General features: G+C 40.7%; 1 protein-coding gene across 1 annotated transcript; it reads left to right on the forward strand.

The window, feature by feature from the left end:
- Positions 1-742: 742 nt before the first annotated feature.
- Positions 743-15,362, forward strand: mis18a (MIS18 kinetochore protein A). Its single transcript, XM_072585494.1, has 5 exons — positions 743-963; positions 5,851-5,914; positions 10,322-10,444; positions 14,157-14,256; positions 14,786-15,362. The coding sequence occupies exons 1-5, from the start codon at positions 786-788 to the stop codon at positions 14,864-14,866; spliced, it is 546 nt and encodes a 181-aa protein (XP_072441595.1). The 5' UTR covers positions 743-785; the 3' UTR covers positions 14,867-15,362.
- The last annotated feature ends 373 nt before the right edge of the window (positions 15,363-15,735 follow it).

The raw sequence follows: 15,735 nt of genomic DNA on the forward strand, positions 1-15,735 counted from the left end.
TTCCTTTTACATTCCAAAATGTGCTGACTGGGTGAATTGCCCCTGCTAAAATTGTCTGATGCGTAGGTTAGGTGGATTAGCCATGGTAAATTAGGGAGCTGAGGCTGGGTGGGTTGCTCTTTGGAGCCAAAAGGCTTCTTTCTGCACTGTAGGGATTCTGAGGTCTGTTGGCATCTCTGGAGGGAAAATAGAGTTAGCATAGTGGAGCATGGTGGCTCAGTGGTTAGCACAATGGACCTGGGTTTGATTCCAGCTTCAGGTGACTGTGTGGAGTTTGCACATTGTCCCTGTGTCTGTGTGTGTCCCTGTGTCTGTGTCCAGGTGCTCTGATTTCCTCCCACAATCCAAAGATGTGCAGGTCAGGTCGATTGGTCATGCTAAGTTGCCCATAGTGTTAGGTGCATTAGTCAGAGGGAAATGGGTCTGAGTGGGTTACTGTTTGAAGGGTTGGTGTGTTGTGGACTGGTCAGGGCAAATGGTCTGTTCGCACACTGTAGGGAATCTAACCTAATTTCAGGTCCAGAACTATTTGACCAGCTGACATTGTGTTTTATCATGACATTACCCTCCTCCTGACTAGGTGCCACTGGAATGGGATGTGGGTGGAACATCTAAAATTGCTCTTTAATTTCAAACAAACTTCAACCTACAGAAACTAGATACTCTGTTAAGGAACTGCGCACGCGTAAGTGTACGTTCAACGATGGCTTTGTGCGCAGGCGTGTAGCCGGCGACCTGACGTTCACTGCGCCTGCTCAATGTGGTCCTGGTGGACGGTTTGAAAGATGGCGGGAGTGACGGTGGATCTGGTAACGGACGATGAAGCGGACCACAGGGATTCGGGTACTTTCATCAGCGGGGATTTGCCGGTCGTGTTCCTCTGCTCCCAGTGTCGGCTGCCGGTGGGAGACTCGCTGGCCTGGGTCGGAGCAAACCCGAAGGAGGACATGATCTACCTGAGCAGTGAGTGGAGGGGGGCTCTGGGTGAAGTGGGATTAGGGTGGATGGGGGAACTGGATGGGTTGGGGGGAGTAGGGTATCTGGGGGAGGGGGGCCTGGGGGGTTTGGATGTGTTGGGGGAGGGGGGATCTGGGCGTGTTGGGGGAGGGGGGATCTGGGCGTGTTGGGGGAGGGGGGGTCTGGGGGATCTGGGGGAGGGAGGGAGGCCGGGGTGGGGGGGGGGGGTTGGATGTGTTGGGGGAGGGGGGATCTGGGCGTGTTGGGGGAGGGGGGGTCTGGGGGATCTGGGGGAGGGAGGGAGGCCGGGGTGGGGGGGGGGGGGGGTTGGATGTGTTGGGGGAGGGGGGGTCTGGGGGAGGGGGGCCTGGGGGGTTTGGATGTGTTGGGGGAGGGGGGATCTGGGCTTGTTGGGGGAGGGGGGGTCTGGGGGATCTGGGGGAGGGAGGGTCGTTTGGATGTGTTGGGGGGGTGGTTTGGATGTGTTGGGGGAGGGGGGCCTGGGGGGTTTGGATGTGTTGGGGGAGGGGGGGGTTTGGGGGAGGGGGGCCTGGGGGTTTGGATGTGTTGGGGAAGGGGGGATCTGGGCGTGTTGGGGGAGGGGGGATCTGGGCGCTTTGGGGGAGGGGGGTCTGGGGGATCTGGGTGCGTTGGGGGAGGGGGGATCTGGGCGTGTTGCAGGTGGAGTGTGTTTTGGAGGGTGGGCCTCTGGATTTGATGGGGTGAACCAGGTCTGTTGAGAGAGGAGGGGACTCGGTGAAGAGCTCTGAATGCGATGGGGAAGGGAGCAATCTTGGTGTGTTTTGGGAGGGGGACTTTGGGTCGTGGGGATCTGGGTGTGTTTGGGGGTGAGTGGGATGTTGGTGGCAGAAGAATGTTTCTGAGGGAATGGACAAGATGGCGAGAATCAGAGAGGGAGTTGTGGGATAGGGGCAGAGGGCTGATTAGAAGGTGAACGAGCAAAGTGGAGGACAAAGGGAACATTAGTTTTAAATGTCCAGTCCACAGGGAGTGCTGGAGAGATTTCCTGTAATAATGCCAGAAGTTGGATCTTTGGGGAAACTTTTAAGTTTTTAAATTGGTGTATAGAGGGTTAAATATTTTTAAGTGTTTAAAATTCAGAGATTTTAATAAAATAAATCTAAGCAAGTTATTGAAACAGGTGAGTTAGTAATTTTATTCAGTAAAGAGAGTGGTTGGGTGATTTTATTTCTGTTGGAATTCCTTTTATGATGTGGAAATTGAAGAAAAAGTGACAGTTTATACTGTACGTCAAATGTTTGACATTGTTTTATTTTCATCATAGTATGTTAACAAGCTCTAATTTTAGTGAGCATAGTGGGATTCAATTCAACATTGTACCAATTCTGTCAAATGAAAAACAATTTTGAAGCATCCACTCACTTTCTAATCACAGTTGTTACACTGCACGTGGAGACCATTCAGCTTATCGTATCTAGACCAATTCTGTTACTTAGTGCCACACTCCTATCTTTTCCTTCCCTGCACATGTCCACTGATGTGTGGCTTCTCTCCATCCATGATCCTCTGATTTGTAGCCACTCCCTGTCCTTGATCCATTCTTATGCTGAACCACCTACGACATTCCTTAACTGATGCTGGAGCTCTAGGTTTGTGGGAGTCTAGACAATAATCAAAAGAACTATGGATGCTCTGAATAGGAAACAATAACAGATTGCTGGAAATGCTCAGAAGGTCTAGCAGCATCTGTGGACAGAAATCAGAGTTAATGTTTCAGATTGAGTGACCCTTCCTCAGAACTGATGGTAGCTAGGAGAATTTCAGTTTATATGCAGAAGATGGAGTGGGGGGAGAGGGTAAGGAGTAAATGATAGGTGTGGATAGAGCCCAAAATGAAAAGAACAGTTGGACAGACAAAGGCATGGATAATGATCTGGCTAGGAGGATGAATAGCTATTAATGGGGACTGTCTGCAAAAAAAAGCAGAGCTTCCAGTTAACTTCTACTTTATCACACCACCATGTTCCCTTTGCAGTGTCTCTGTCTGAGGCTTGCTACAGCGCTCCAACGAAGCTCAGCACAAGCTGGAAGAACAGCACCTCATTTTCCACTAAGGGGCACTGCAGCCTTGTGCACTCAGTATCAAGTTCAATAACTTTAGGGCTTGAGCTCTCCTATGTCCTAACTTTCATAACTACCTTCACTACTGCTCTTCCCACCCCACATACTGCAAGGATTCTGTCCTCTCCCAGTTCTTCTGCCTACTTCATATCTGTTCAGATGATGTATCTTCTAAAACAGTGCTGCTGACATATCTTCCTTCTGCCGTTAGTGGTTTCCTGCCCACTGCAGTTGACAGATCCTCAACCACATTCAACCTAAGGAATGGAATCACAATTTGAAGATGTTGAATTCAATATAGAAAGCTGTAAACTGCCTAGTTCGAAGAGGAGATGTTGCTGCTCCAATTTGTGCTGTGATTCACTGGAACATCACAGCATGTCAATGACAGACAAGTGGGCATGTGAGCAGGACACTTAAAATGAGCAGATATGGGAAAGTTGGGTCATGCTTGCACACAGATCTGAGATGTTCTTCAAAGCAGTCCTGATGAAGAGCTTTTGCCGGAAAAGTCAATTTTCCTGTTCCTCGGATGCTGCCTGGACTGCTGTGCTTTTCCAGCACCACTCTAATCTGTTCTGCAAAGCAGTCAGCCTGTCTGTGTTTTGTTTCTCCAGTGGCGACTAGGCCACATTGGGGAACAGCAGATAATATACACAAGATCGGAGGAGACACAAGTGAAAGGCTGCTCCACCTAAAAAGACTGTTTAGGCCCTTGGATGGTGAGCAGGGAGGTGGTGAAGGGGCAGGTGCTGCACCTTCTGCAGTTACATGAGAAGTTGCCGTGAGAAATGGGGGTCGAGGAATGCACTAGGATGCCTCAGAAGGAATAATCCCTCCGAAAGGTAGGCAGGAGGAGTGCGGGGAAGATGTGTTTGGTGGTAGCATTCTGCTGGAGTTGTCTGAAATGGCAGAGAATGATCCTGTCAATGCAGAGGCTGGTGGGATGAAAAGTGAGAACAAGGAGGACCCAATCACAATGTTGCATGGTCAGAAGGGGCAAGGGCGGAAGAACAAGTGATAGATTGGATTACTTACAGTGTGGAAACAGGCCCTTCGGCCCAACAAGTCCACACCGCCCCGCCGAAGCGCAACCCACCCATACCCCTACATTTACCCTTACGTAACACTACGGGCAATTTAGCATGGCCAATTCACCTACCCTGCACATTTTTTGGACTGGGAGGAAACCGGAGCACCCGAAGGAAACCCACGCAGACACGGGGAGAATGTGCAAATTCCACACAGTCAGTCGCCTGAGGTGGGAATTGAACCTGGGTCTCTAGCGCTGTGAGGCAGCAGTGCTACCACTGTGCCACCATGCTGCCCACTAAATATAAACTGACTCTTTCCTAGCTACAATCCGTTTTGAGGAAGGGCCACTTGATGCAAAATATTAACTCTTATTTCTCTCTACAGATGCTGCCTGATCTGAGCTTTACCAGCAATTTCTAATTTTTGTTTTGTGGGAATCTAGGTTGTATTAGTGCAGAAATGCTGAGCTGGGCTGTTACAACCTGCAGCCAAAGCTGCTCCACCTGCCACTTGCTGGCACTGTTCACCTTTACAACCTTTATTCAGAAAGACTGAAGCAGTGAACAGGAATTTTGTTTTAAAGCATGGATTAGAAAGCTCCCCGCTCACTCTTTTTGTCCCATCAGCACTTTCGTAACCTCTTACTTCAGGTATTAAATTGAGATTTTGTGCAGGAATGCAAGGACAGTGGAGTGAATAGGTACAAGGACAGCCAGGGAGTGGTAGATTTGGTGAAACATTATTTGAGGAGGGCGAGCAGCTGTAAGTCAGAGAAAGGAGGGATCTCTAGTGACTAGATGATTTGAGGAGCAGGAAGCACTAAATATTCTGTATTTGTACATTTATTTCACGTTATTTCACTTACCATTGTAGGAATTTTATAATGTTGATTATTTTACTTTGCTAGTTGTGGTGTTTAGTTTCTTTAACAAGGAAAGTTTTCAACCTAATTGCAGCTTTTGTATTGATTTTAATGGAAAATGGTTTAAGTCATTTCATTTGAAGTCCTGATTTTCAGGTACAGTCGCAATCTTTAGTGAGGGCTTGATGTGCTGCTGATCTTCCAATTTGTTGTCATTGCAAAACAGCTCCACTATTTATTTTACTATCCACATAATTAATCTGCTGTTATTTATTAATATACTTTTTACGCAATTGAATAGATAAAGACTTGATAAAAGCACAAACAAAAATGGGCCTTGTAAAGTCTTTGCTAATTTGACTGAGTCTTACAGTGTAGCAGGGGCAGGGAAAAGTCATGTACAGTACACCGAGTGATGATTACATCGGATAATGACCATTGTACTGTTGGGTTGACCAACTGAAAAAGCCAATAAAACATATAACTTTGCAAGTAGGACATCATTCACGTAAGCACTGTTGAAATTACTTTGAACCTTTATTATAGCTGTTGGTTAAGCCATAGTAGAATGGATTTCTGCATTTGTATGTCAGATCTTATGAAGCTTAATATTTGTTTTGGATGTTTTAAGTTATTACTTTGCGTGATTTTTGTCTGGACCATAGTCTTCTAATCCCTGACAGGCTACTCTATGTCCTGGAATATGTTATTAAGGTGAGGTACTACAAGGTTATAAATTACATTTTATCCTCTTTTGAAGATAGATCCACTTATTCTGATCTTAAGTATTTTAAGTAGTTGAACACACAAAGAACGTGGTCTTGAGTGTGGGTGACTAATCATTGTGTCTGAATTTTGAACTCCTAAGCTGATAACCTGTTGCTCTTCTATAGGTGTTACTAAAAATATCAAAGTAGACAAAGAACAGAAGGTAGACACTGCAGATGAGTCTGGTTGGTAAGTATACTCATGATTGCAGATTTTTGAACTCATTGTTGAAGATAAATTAAGAAAAAATGATTTTTTTTGTGGCTTCCCTACAGAGAATATTTTCATTCTATCAAATAACTTTTCTAGCAGTTAGAATGTACTTTTATAAGCATGTCCCTTAGATTACATTTAGACTTTAATTGTTTGAAATTATTTTTGGAAAGATTATTTTTTCTTTTGGCCTTATCTCTGTCTCTTAATTCCATTTTTCTTTTCCCCTCTCTACATGATTTGACTTTTTTAATACAAAATTCAAGCTTGTACCTTCTAGTACTGTGTGCCTCAGTAGGAACTGTTTAGTTTCCTGGAGATATGCTCTTCAAGCTAGTCCCAGATCCACCATAGAGTGCCTCAGTAAAATAGATGTCCAATTGCTTTGAGCTATGGTTAGCAAGTTTGCAGGTGATACCAAAATTGGAGCTGTAGTGAATAGCAAGCAAGGTTATCTCAGAGTACAATGGGATTTTAATCAGGTGGAGTTTAATTTAGACAAATGTGAGGTGCTACATTTTGGAAAGGCAAATCAGGACAGGACTTATACATTTAAGGTCCTACGGAGTGTTGCTGAACAACAAGACCTTGAATGTTGGCTCATAGTTCCTTGAGAGTGAAGTCGCAGGTAAATTGAATAGTGAAGAAAGCGTTTAGTATATTTGCCTTTATTGGTCAGTACATTGAGTATAGGAGTTGGGAGGTGGTCTTGTGGTTGTACAGCACATTGGTTAGGCCATTTTCAGAATATTGCATTCAATTCGGACCTCCCTACTACAGGAAGGATGTTGTGGAAGTTGAAAGAGTTCAGAAAAGATTTACAAGGATGTTGCCAGAGTTGCTGGGTTTGAGCTATAGGGGCAGGCTGAGTAGGCAGGGTGTTTTACCTGGAGTGTCAGAGAGGTGATCTTCTAGAGGTTTATAAAATCATGAGGGGCTTGGATAAAGTAAATAGACGAAGTCATTTCCCTGGGGTAGGGAAGTCCAAAACTAGAGGGTGTTGTTTTAAAGGTGAGAGGGAAAAGATTTAAAAGGGTCTAAGAGGCAACTGTTTCACTCAGAAGGTGGTGTGTACGGAATGAACTGCCAGAGGAAGTGATGGAGGCTGGTAAAATTATAATCTTTTAAAAGGCATCTGGATGGGTTTATGAAAAAGGGTTTCGAGGAATATGGATCAATTGCAGTCAAATGGGACTAGATTAACTTGGGATACCTAGTCAGCATGGATGAATTGGACTGAAGTTCTGTTTCTTTTCTGTACGTTTCTATGACTCTGCTGCGTTAAAAAAAAAATCCACTAAAATATCTGGGCAGCTTTTTGCCTAATAAATTGTGAGTCCTTTGTTTGCCTTTGACTGCAAAATCCATGCAGATATATTCTATTTGTAGAGTTTGATGGATGTTGCAAGTAACTTTTAAACTGAAACCTATGTGACCTTTCTTATGGCATCAATAAGTCAGAACGTTCAGAACATGGGCCTGATAGGCTAGCTATGAACAAAATAACACTCATTCCCTGTTACATGGTATTTATTTTACTGAGCAGTGCTCTAATTTTCTTAACATAGAATTTTCCTATATGGAAAAAGGTTTTCATTTCATTCCAGTGAGGCTGTGTGCTAAATGTATGTTTGCTGTATGTCCACATGTTATAATCCTTCAAATTTCTATGAAGTTCAGACTTTTACTTTTTGCCCCAATACTGGTCACAGAGGGCACACTTGACCCAAGAACACACTTTTTAGATTTGGCTAGGAGGAGGGGGAAAGTGGGGTCATTTCTTTTGTTCAGATCTTTTTGAAAATGTGCTCATTGCTTTTGTTTTTAGGATGCCAGTGAATATAGGTAATAACTTTTGTGTATATCCATTGATAGATGTACAGTCACTTCTTTGTGACAATGGATTAGAAATACAATTCTGCAAATTAATTCAAATACTGTAAAGGATGCAATATTTTATTCTTTGTGGATGAACTTGAGAATAAAATATCAGTTTCTAGAACTGGATGAGTCGAGTGTCTGGGGTTCCTGAACAAATTATCACACATCCTGTACAAATGACAATAACCAATCTACAAAATCTTTTTTAAAAAATGAGTAATCTAAACAAAAGCAAGGCACCAATGAATAATAAATGCTCTCTTTCCGGCACAAAGACCATATCAAATACCAGTAGAATGATGCCATTCAGCCCATCGAGTCTGCTGCACTAATCATGGCTGTTATGTTTCTCAACCCCACTCTCTTGCCCTCTCTCCACAACTTTTGATACCCTTGCAAATCAAGAACTTTTCTATCGCTGTCTTAAATCCACTCAATGACTTGCCGTCTAAAGCTTTCTGCAGATTTCCTACCCTCTCGCTCAAGAAATTCCATCTCCTCTCTCTTCTAAAGGTTTGTCCTTTCACTCTGAAGCACTGCTGTCATCCTATGAACTTTTTAAAATTTGTCCATTCACTCTAGCTTGCCTAACTATTGATTCAATAAATTTTTTATTATTTGTGCTATTTGCCTTTTTAGAAAACTTTTACAAACCTTTTATAAGTTTTCATTTCTGAATGTCTGTCTTTTCTGCACCGCTACTTTTTATTTGCATTTTGTGTCCCTTTTTTTCATAGAGAAACGTTAGGCAATAATTTTTTATCAGGTTTCATGAGACATCTTTTTTTAAAATACTATATCTACTTTTGATGGCTTTATATGGTAGGTGGTCGGAACCTTAAAAAATGGTTCAAAAGAGCACTGCTAGATTGAGTCCTCTTCAAGCCTTTCTCTGATCATAGGTTTAGAAAATTGGGTAATTGAACTATAAAAGTGCAGTTTTCAAGGAAATTTGATTCAAAGCCTTAAATAATAAAAGGATTAGTCAATCTTTGTGAATTGTGGATATCTATTCATGTTGGATAGTTTAGGGAGAATGAGGAGGAACAAGTAAAAATTCTACAAGTGTCACATTTAAATATTAGGTCCCATTTTCACACAGGATGTTAGACTTTTGGAATATATTGCCAGCATGTTTAGATGAGATGCACTAAATGTTCTGTTTGTTTCTTCTAAGAGCTAATGTGATAAGTAAGTGTAGGAATTAGGTAATATGCAGAAATCATACTGGAACATGATTGGCTTGATGGTCCAGCTGGTCTTTAACTTGCGTTATTATTACAGTTCTTTTGAGGAAGTAACTACCAACCTGGCTAAAGGGAGCATTATGGATGTGGTGTACTTGGGTTTCCAAAATGCTTTTTATACTGTGCCACACCAAAGGTTACGATGCAAGTGAGAGTTCATGGTGTACGAGATAACATTATCATGGATAAAGGATTAGTTAACTAACAGAATGGACATTATGGAAAATTGGATCATTTCACCTTAGCCAGCGTTAACGAGTGAAGTGTCAGAATTAATAATGAGTGATGGGGCTTCACTTATTTACAGTTCACATTAATAACTTGAAGGAACTGAATGTCGGGTAGCTAAATTTTCTGATGACACAAGATAGGTAAGAGTAATTTGTGAAAAGGACTTAGGAGTCTGCAACGAGGTTGGATTGGTGGATGGGCACAAACTTGGCAGGTGGATTATAATGTGGAAAGATGTAAATTTGTTAATTTGGGCAGGAAGAATAGAATATTAGTTACTTGACTGGAGAAAGACTGTAGAACTCGATGGTACGGAGGAATCCTTGTATGTGATTAACCAAGTTAGCATGCAAGCACAGCAAGTAGTTCTGAAAGGAAATGGAAAATTGTTCATTGAAAGGGGAATAGTATAAATGTATGGAGGTTATGCAAGAGTTATATAGGGTTTTGATGAGACCACATTGTGAATACTGTGCACAATTTTGGACTCCTTACTCACAAAGGATCTTATTGTATTAGAAGCAGCTCCGAGAAGGTTTGTTCAACTGATTTCTGGGATGTAGGATTATCTTATTAGGAAACATTGAGCCTGTATTCATTAGAGATTACAAGAATGATAAGTGATCTTATTGAAACATACAAGATCCTTGGGACTTTTAAAAATCGACAAAAGTATGTTTCCCTTTATGGGAGACATTGGAACTAAGGGAACCTTCAGAATAAGGGCCTTCCATTTAAGGTGCAAATGTGATTCTATTTCTTTCTCAGAGGGTCATTAATCTGTGGAATTCTCTTCTTCAGAGATCAATGGAGGTGTGGCTCTTAAATATTTTTAAGCCTGAATTTGATTGACTTGTCTGACAATCAATAATCAAAGAGTAAAGGTGGTAGACAAAGTTGAATTGAAGCCTTAATTAATCATAAACTTATGAAATTAAATATCTCTTGCTTCTAATTTGCATGTTTGTTCATCAATATTTATGTAATTCATATCTGTAATAACTTTATTTTTCTTTCTTTACAGCATTTATGTGTTATTATCCTGTAGTGGCTGCTCTCTGTTGCTGGGTAGAATGTATCATTGCACTCCAGTCCACCTTGACTACAAACGGAATGTATACTGCTTGTCCGTAGCCTATATTGAAAGGCAAGTTTGTGTATCACAAACAAGATCTTAATGAACCACTTTCCCATATAAAATCTATCTAGTTTTACAAAAAACATAAAATACAGAGCTCTTGTGACACAGGTAATGACCCTAACCTCTGATCCAAGAGACCTGGGTTCAAATCCCACCTGTCCCCATAATCGTGTAATAAAAATCTCTGAATAGACTGATTAGGAAATATCTGGATAACATGAGTTCTTCAAGACTAGAATACGTTGCCCAGAAGTGTGGTGGAGCCATGTTAAATTTGGGCACTCAACACTAGATGATTATTTGAAGAGAAATGTTGTGTAGCTATACAGGGAAAAGGCAGGAGATTAGTATTAATCAAATTGTTCAGTTAGTGGTTATTCTGATAAATGTATATACCTACAGTCTGCGATAAGAAAGAAAACCTTTGCCATCTGTATGAATCCCAAAATCAAGTTAGATAAACCATACATTTGCAAGTAGGGTTTCTGGTTGTATGATGTGGAATCTGCATGCACACTCTCTTGGGGACAGTACCTAACTAAACCCAGAGAGCCTAAGCGTAGGAACTTTGCTTTCATTCCCTAGTCTTTTTACATTGTGTTAAACAAATAATATTGAGAGTAGCATGTTTCCCCTACAAGCTGGTTCTGTCATCCCGTTTCTCCCCTCAGTCAAAGCAAAACGCTCAAAGACACAGTATAGTTTTACCTCCTTCGTCTTTATTCTGACCCTGGAGGGAGAACGATTGCCCACGTGCAGAGACATGAATTCTCGGTCTTTTCATGAACAGCAGTTTATTAGTGAATTATATAGTTACTTTACAGGGAGGAGCACCCAGATAAGGCAACATACATATTAATTGGGTGACCGTTACAATCAGCAAGTTCAATAGTAGCGATTAAGCCATCTGGTGTTATACAATGAATAACTGGCTTAACATAATGAATACTTTTCAACCTGTTAACTGACTTTACATACTGAGTGCTTCCCCATCTTGTTAAATGGCTCTACATAGGAATGCTTTTCCACCTTGTCAACACATCACCCTTGCCTCCAGCACCCCATTGTTAACTGCAAGTTATATGATCTGAGTCATGCTCAGCTGATCATTTTGTTAGCAAGTTTTGAGAAGATATGTAGCTCAGGTTGAGGTTCTGGATGTAGGTTTGCTTGCTGAGCTGGTTGGTGGGCATTTGATGCCAAGGGGTCTGAGTGGTAGCCCATAAACCCACCAACACACTTAAAAACAGTAGCTACTGAACTTGAAAGACCCTATACAGTCAACAAGCAAAACTAATGTCTTTTACAAGATACTGTGCAAGGACTGTAACAAACACTACATTGGACAAACAAGCAGAAAACTAGCCACCAGGATACATGAACATCAACTAGTCGCAAAACAACATGACCCTCTCTCACTAGTATCTTTACATACAGATTCATAGCTCCTTGAAAGTGGAGTCGCAGGTAGATAGGATAATGAAGAAGGCGTTTGGTATGCTTTCCTTTATTGGTCAGAGTATTGATTACAGGAGTTGGGAGGTCATGGTGTGCCTGTACAGGACATTGGTTAGGCCACTGTTGGAATATTGCGTGCAATTCTGGTCTCCTTCCTATCGGAAAGATGTTGTGAAACTTGAAAGGGTTTACAAGAAAAGATTTACAACGATGTTGCCAGGGTTGGAGGATTTGAGCTACAGGGAGAGGCTGAACAGGCTAGGGCTATTTTCCCTGGAGCGTTGGAGGCTGAAGGGTGACCTTATAGAGGTTTACAAAATTGAGGGACATAGATAGGGTAAATAGGCAAAGTCTTTTCCCTGGGGTCGGGGAGTCCAGAACTAGAGGGCACAAGTTTAGGGTGAGAGGGGAAAGATATAAAAGAGACCCACGGGCAACTTTTTCACACAGAGGGTGGTACGGGTGTGGAATGAGCTGCCAGAGGAAGTGGTGGAGGTTGGTACAATTGCAACATTTAAGAGGCAATTGGAATGGTATATGAATAGGAAGGGTTTGGAGGGATATGGGCCAGGTGATGACAGGTGGGACTCGATTGGGTTGGGATATCTGGTCGGCATGGTCAGGTTGGACAGACATGAGAATTCCTAGAAGCATGGCATTCCAACTGGAACTCTGAACAAACACATTGAATTGGACACAATTTACTACCCCTGAGAAAAAACTGGAAATGACATCACCAACCCAAAGAATCCCAAACATGTAACTAGAAAGCAGGAATCATCAGCAATACTTCATCTGGAGGCTCACTGAAGATGTTACCTAGTATGGTGATGAAACGTCTGAAATTGAACCTTCCAGCTCAGCGAGCAAACCTACATCCTGAACCTTTTGTTTCACAAAACTTAGCTCTTTCCCTACCTGCTCATACCCTATACACATTCTCATTCCTTCCATTATCATTTCATGATAACCACCTAGATGGCACTACCAGCTTTCATAAGACTCTGACAGCCAATATTTAAGCAAATTATTGACACAGCATATAATTATTATAACAACAAAATTATTAGTCTATTACAATAAATAGAATTTGAAGAATCATTCCATGTGGAAAGAATTCACCAGTAAAGTTCTTAAATCCACAGTCCTTAGTGACCACTCCATCCCCTCCAAGTCGAGTGGAAACGAGTCAGTTCTCTAAATTCTCCTTCAGTAAAGTCCAACTTGAAAACAAAATTCCATCTGACCTTGCACAGCACTCCACGGAGAAATCTGAATTCTTGGGTAAGGGCAGTTAAATACTTAAAGCTGACTAGACTTGTATTGTTCGGAAGATGCTTCAGATGGAGGATACCAGTGCATCTGAGTGTGCAGTGCAGCAGCTGCAGCTGCAGGCTAGGTGAATGCAGCATTCTTTGCTGTTTCTGCTCCTGCTTGCTGTTAAATGTAACAAAGCCGACTGGCTATTGTGATGTGAGCTTGATCAGTAAACCTTCATATCCCTTAAATGATCGAAAGGTAACAAAGCTCACGTGATTTAATGTCCGTAGGAAGCCCACTGACAAAGTGTTGTTGTTAGCTCCTTCACTTTTCAAGCAATTGTTGTACAGTTTCAATGTAAAAACAAAATCTGCCCCATTACATAGCTCATAAAACACATTGAATTGAGATCCTATTCAAACAAGGCAAAACAGTTACTTAAAAGGATTTTCTGAACCAGCATTTTACCAAACCAAAAGTTTTAAACATCAAAGACTGTCAACATGGCACAATTTACATTGAAACTTTCTTTTTTCCAACCCAAATATTAATACAACCTTTATTTCAGCATTTCTCTTTTTTTTGCATCTTCTCAGTGAAATTACATTTATAGCCCTCGCGCGGACCACATGGCACCACAGTCCAAGCTCCCCCACTCCCCCCAGGCCTATTCAGCCTCGATCCCTGAGAGCATCCTTGTAAATCCTTTCAAGTTTCACAACATCCTCCTTATAGCAGGGAGATCAGAATTGCATGCAGTTTTCCAAAAGTGGTCTAACCAATGTTTCTTATCACAGTCTGGTTAATGTCATGTCTGAAAGATGTTATAAATTTTTTCCTTTCTACTGACCTACCTAATAGCATGTTGTTCATCTCTGGTTCTTAACCCTGGATTTAAGCTAGAATGTTGCAACTGTGTCAAAGATAACTCAGTATCCATGAAGAACATTCCATTTTGTTTATCAAATTGTACATGATCATCTTTGCTTCATTTTATTAGTTATGTCCTTGGCTCCACCATGAAAGCAGAATTTGTAGATGAGAAGAAAAAGCCAGTCGTCCTAGAAACTCAAGTTGAAGTTCTTGAAGAATTGACAAAGGTAGTTTCTGATGTGATTGGATATTCAGCTTAAGGTTATCTTCAGTAGATTATTTTTGTTGATTTGAACTTAAATTTTGCTTTTCTATCAGAGTTACTTTTTTTAAAATGATTCACATTATTTTCAAATTAGATTGTTGAGGAATAATTTTGAAATTCAGGTTCTACAATATGCATTTGGAACTTGCATTTTATTGTGTTAGACATTAATTGCATCTGTTTAGTAATAAAGTTTAACTTGGCAAAGGATTCTTCTAATTACTATTTCTTTGTATCACCTAAAAAACTAAATGATCAGTTAACCTTTAGGGGTAAACGTATACTATCACAGGTACTGTACAAAAACCAAAGGAATATTCCTATTGATATGCACAGATTTTCATTCAGTTTAATTTTAGATTATTCTTTTAGTATCAGTTTCTCAAATAGTTAATTTCTGTGACAAGAAATAATGCTGCTTTAATTTCTGGATGTTGCTCTTTGTTATTTTTATATTGCTGAACCTTATGAGAGAATTTTCCTTCCAACAGTCACAAACTGTGCTGAATCTAATGCTCGCAAGACTTGCTGCTGTTGAAGAAAAGATAGAATCATTGCAGAATAAAGAATAATTCTGACAAGTATGACTTTCAAAATTTATAATATAGAGGCCTCATATTGAAGGTATCAGCAGATGGCAGATGTCTACTCTCGTAGAATTAATTCATTACAAGCAATCTTTGAGGAAGTTGTTTTCTTTCTTCCCATGTCTGGTTGTATGCTGACTTTGTTTGTTGTCTAAATTCAAACCTTAGCTCATGTTTGTCAAATATTTTATGTTATTCATTGTTCTAACTTCTGAACTTTAATTTCAATTCTTGGTCCTAAGCTGTGCATAAAAGATAAAAATTGCAATTAATCAAAATTATCACTTGTAAGATATATCCTATGTAAAATTTAACTGTTGATTATAATTATTGTTTCTAATTAAAGTTTAAAGTGCAGTCTCTAACCATTTCACCTTGGTCCATAACTGTCATCATGGAATTGTTTTAATTATGGTTCTCTTGTTTTGGAAATGTGTGATCATATTAATCTGAAAAATAAAGCTGTATTGTATAGTTTTGATCCATGCAAGCTACTGTTTAATTATATACATTCTACAATATTTATACGTCATTTCATTCAAAGTGAAATTGGGTGCAATTTTGAAATCCCCTTGTTAGAAGTAAGATTACCCCAGTTTATAATTACTTTTTAATTTTGAGTAATCTGCGAGTATATTGAAATACTTATTTGAGTTTCATGCACAATATGACTGTATTGACCAACAGTAAAAAAGACATGTTAACCTGTTTTAATTAACTTCATATTAAACACTGCATTATGCAGTAACTTCACGCTTGCAATGTTATATTCCAACAATTCCAAATGCATTTTGTAAAAAACATCCCGTTTTCATTGGGGGTACAGGGGGAATGCATTCGCCTGGACTTTGAAA

This window comes from Chiloscyllium punctatum, chromosome 15 (genome assembly GCF_047496795.1).
Source record: "Chiloscyllium punctatum isolate Juve2018m chromosome 15, sChiPun1.3, whole genome shotgun sequence".
NCBI lineage: Eukaryota > Metazoa > Chordata > Chondrichthyes > Orectolobiformes > Hemiscylliidae > Chiloscyllium > Chiloscyllium punctatum.

Bases quoted from the DNA above. Each gene is read 5' to 3' on its own strand.
- mis18a (XM_072585494.1), top strand. From the start codon at position 786: ATGGCGGGAGTGACGGTGGATCTGGTAACGGACGATGAAGCGGACCAC. The intron at 964-5,850 runs GTGAGTGGAGGG...GCTCTTCTATAG, and splicing joins GGACATGATCTACCTGAGCA to GTGTTACTAAAAATATCAAA. The intron at 10,445-14,156 runs GCAAGTTTGTGT...TCATTTTATTAG, and splicing joins TCCGTAGCCTATATTGAAAG to TTATGTCCTTGGCTCCACCA.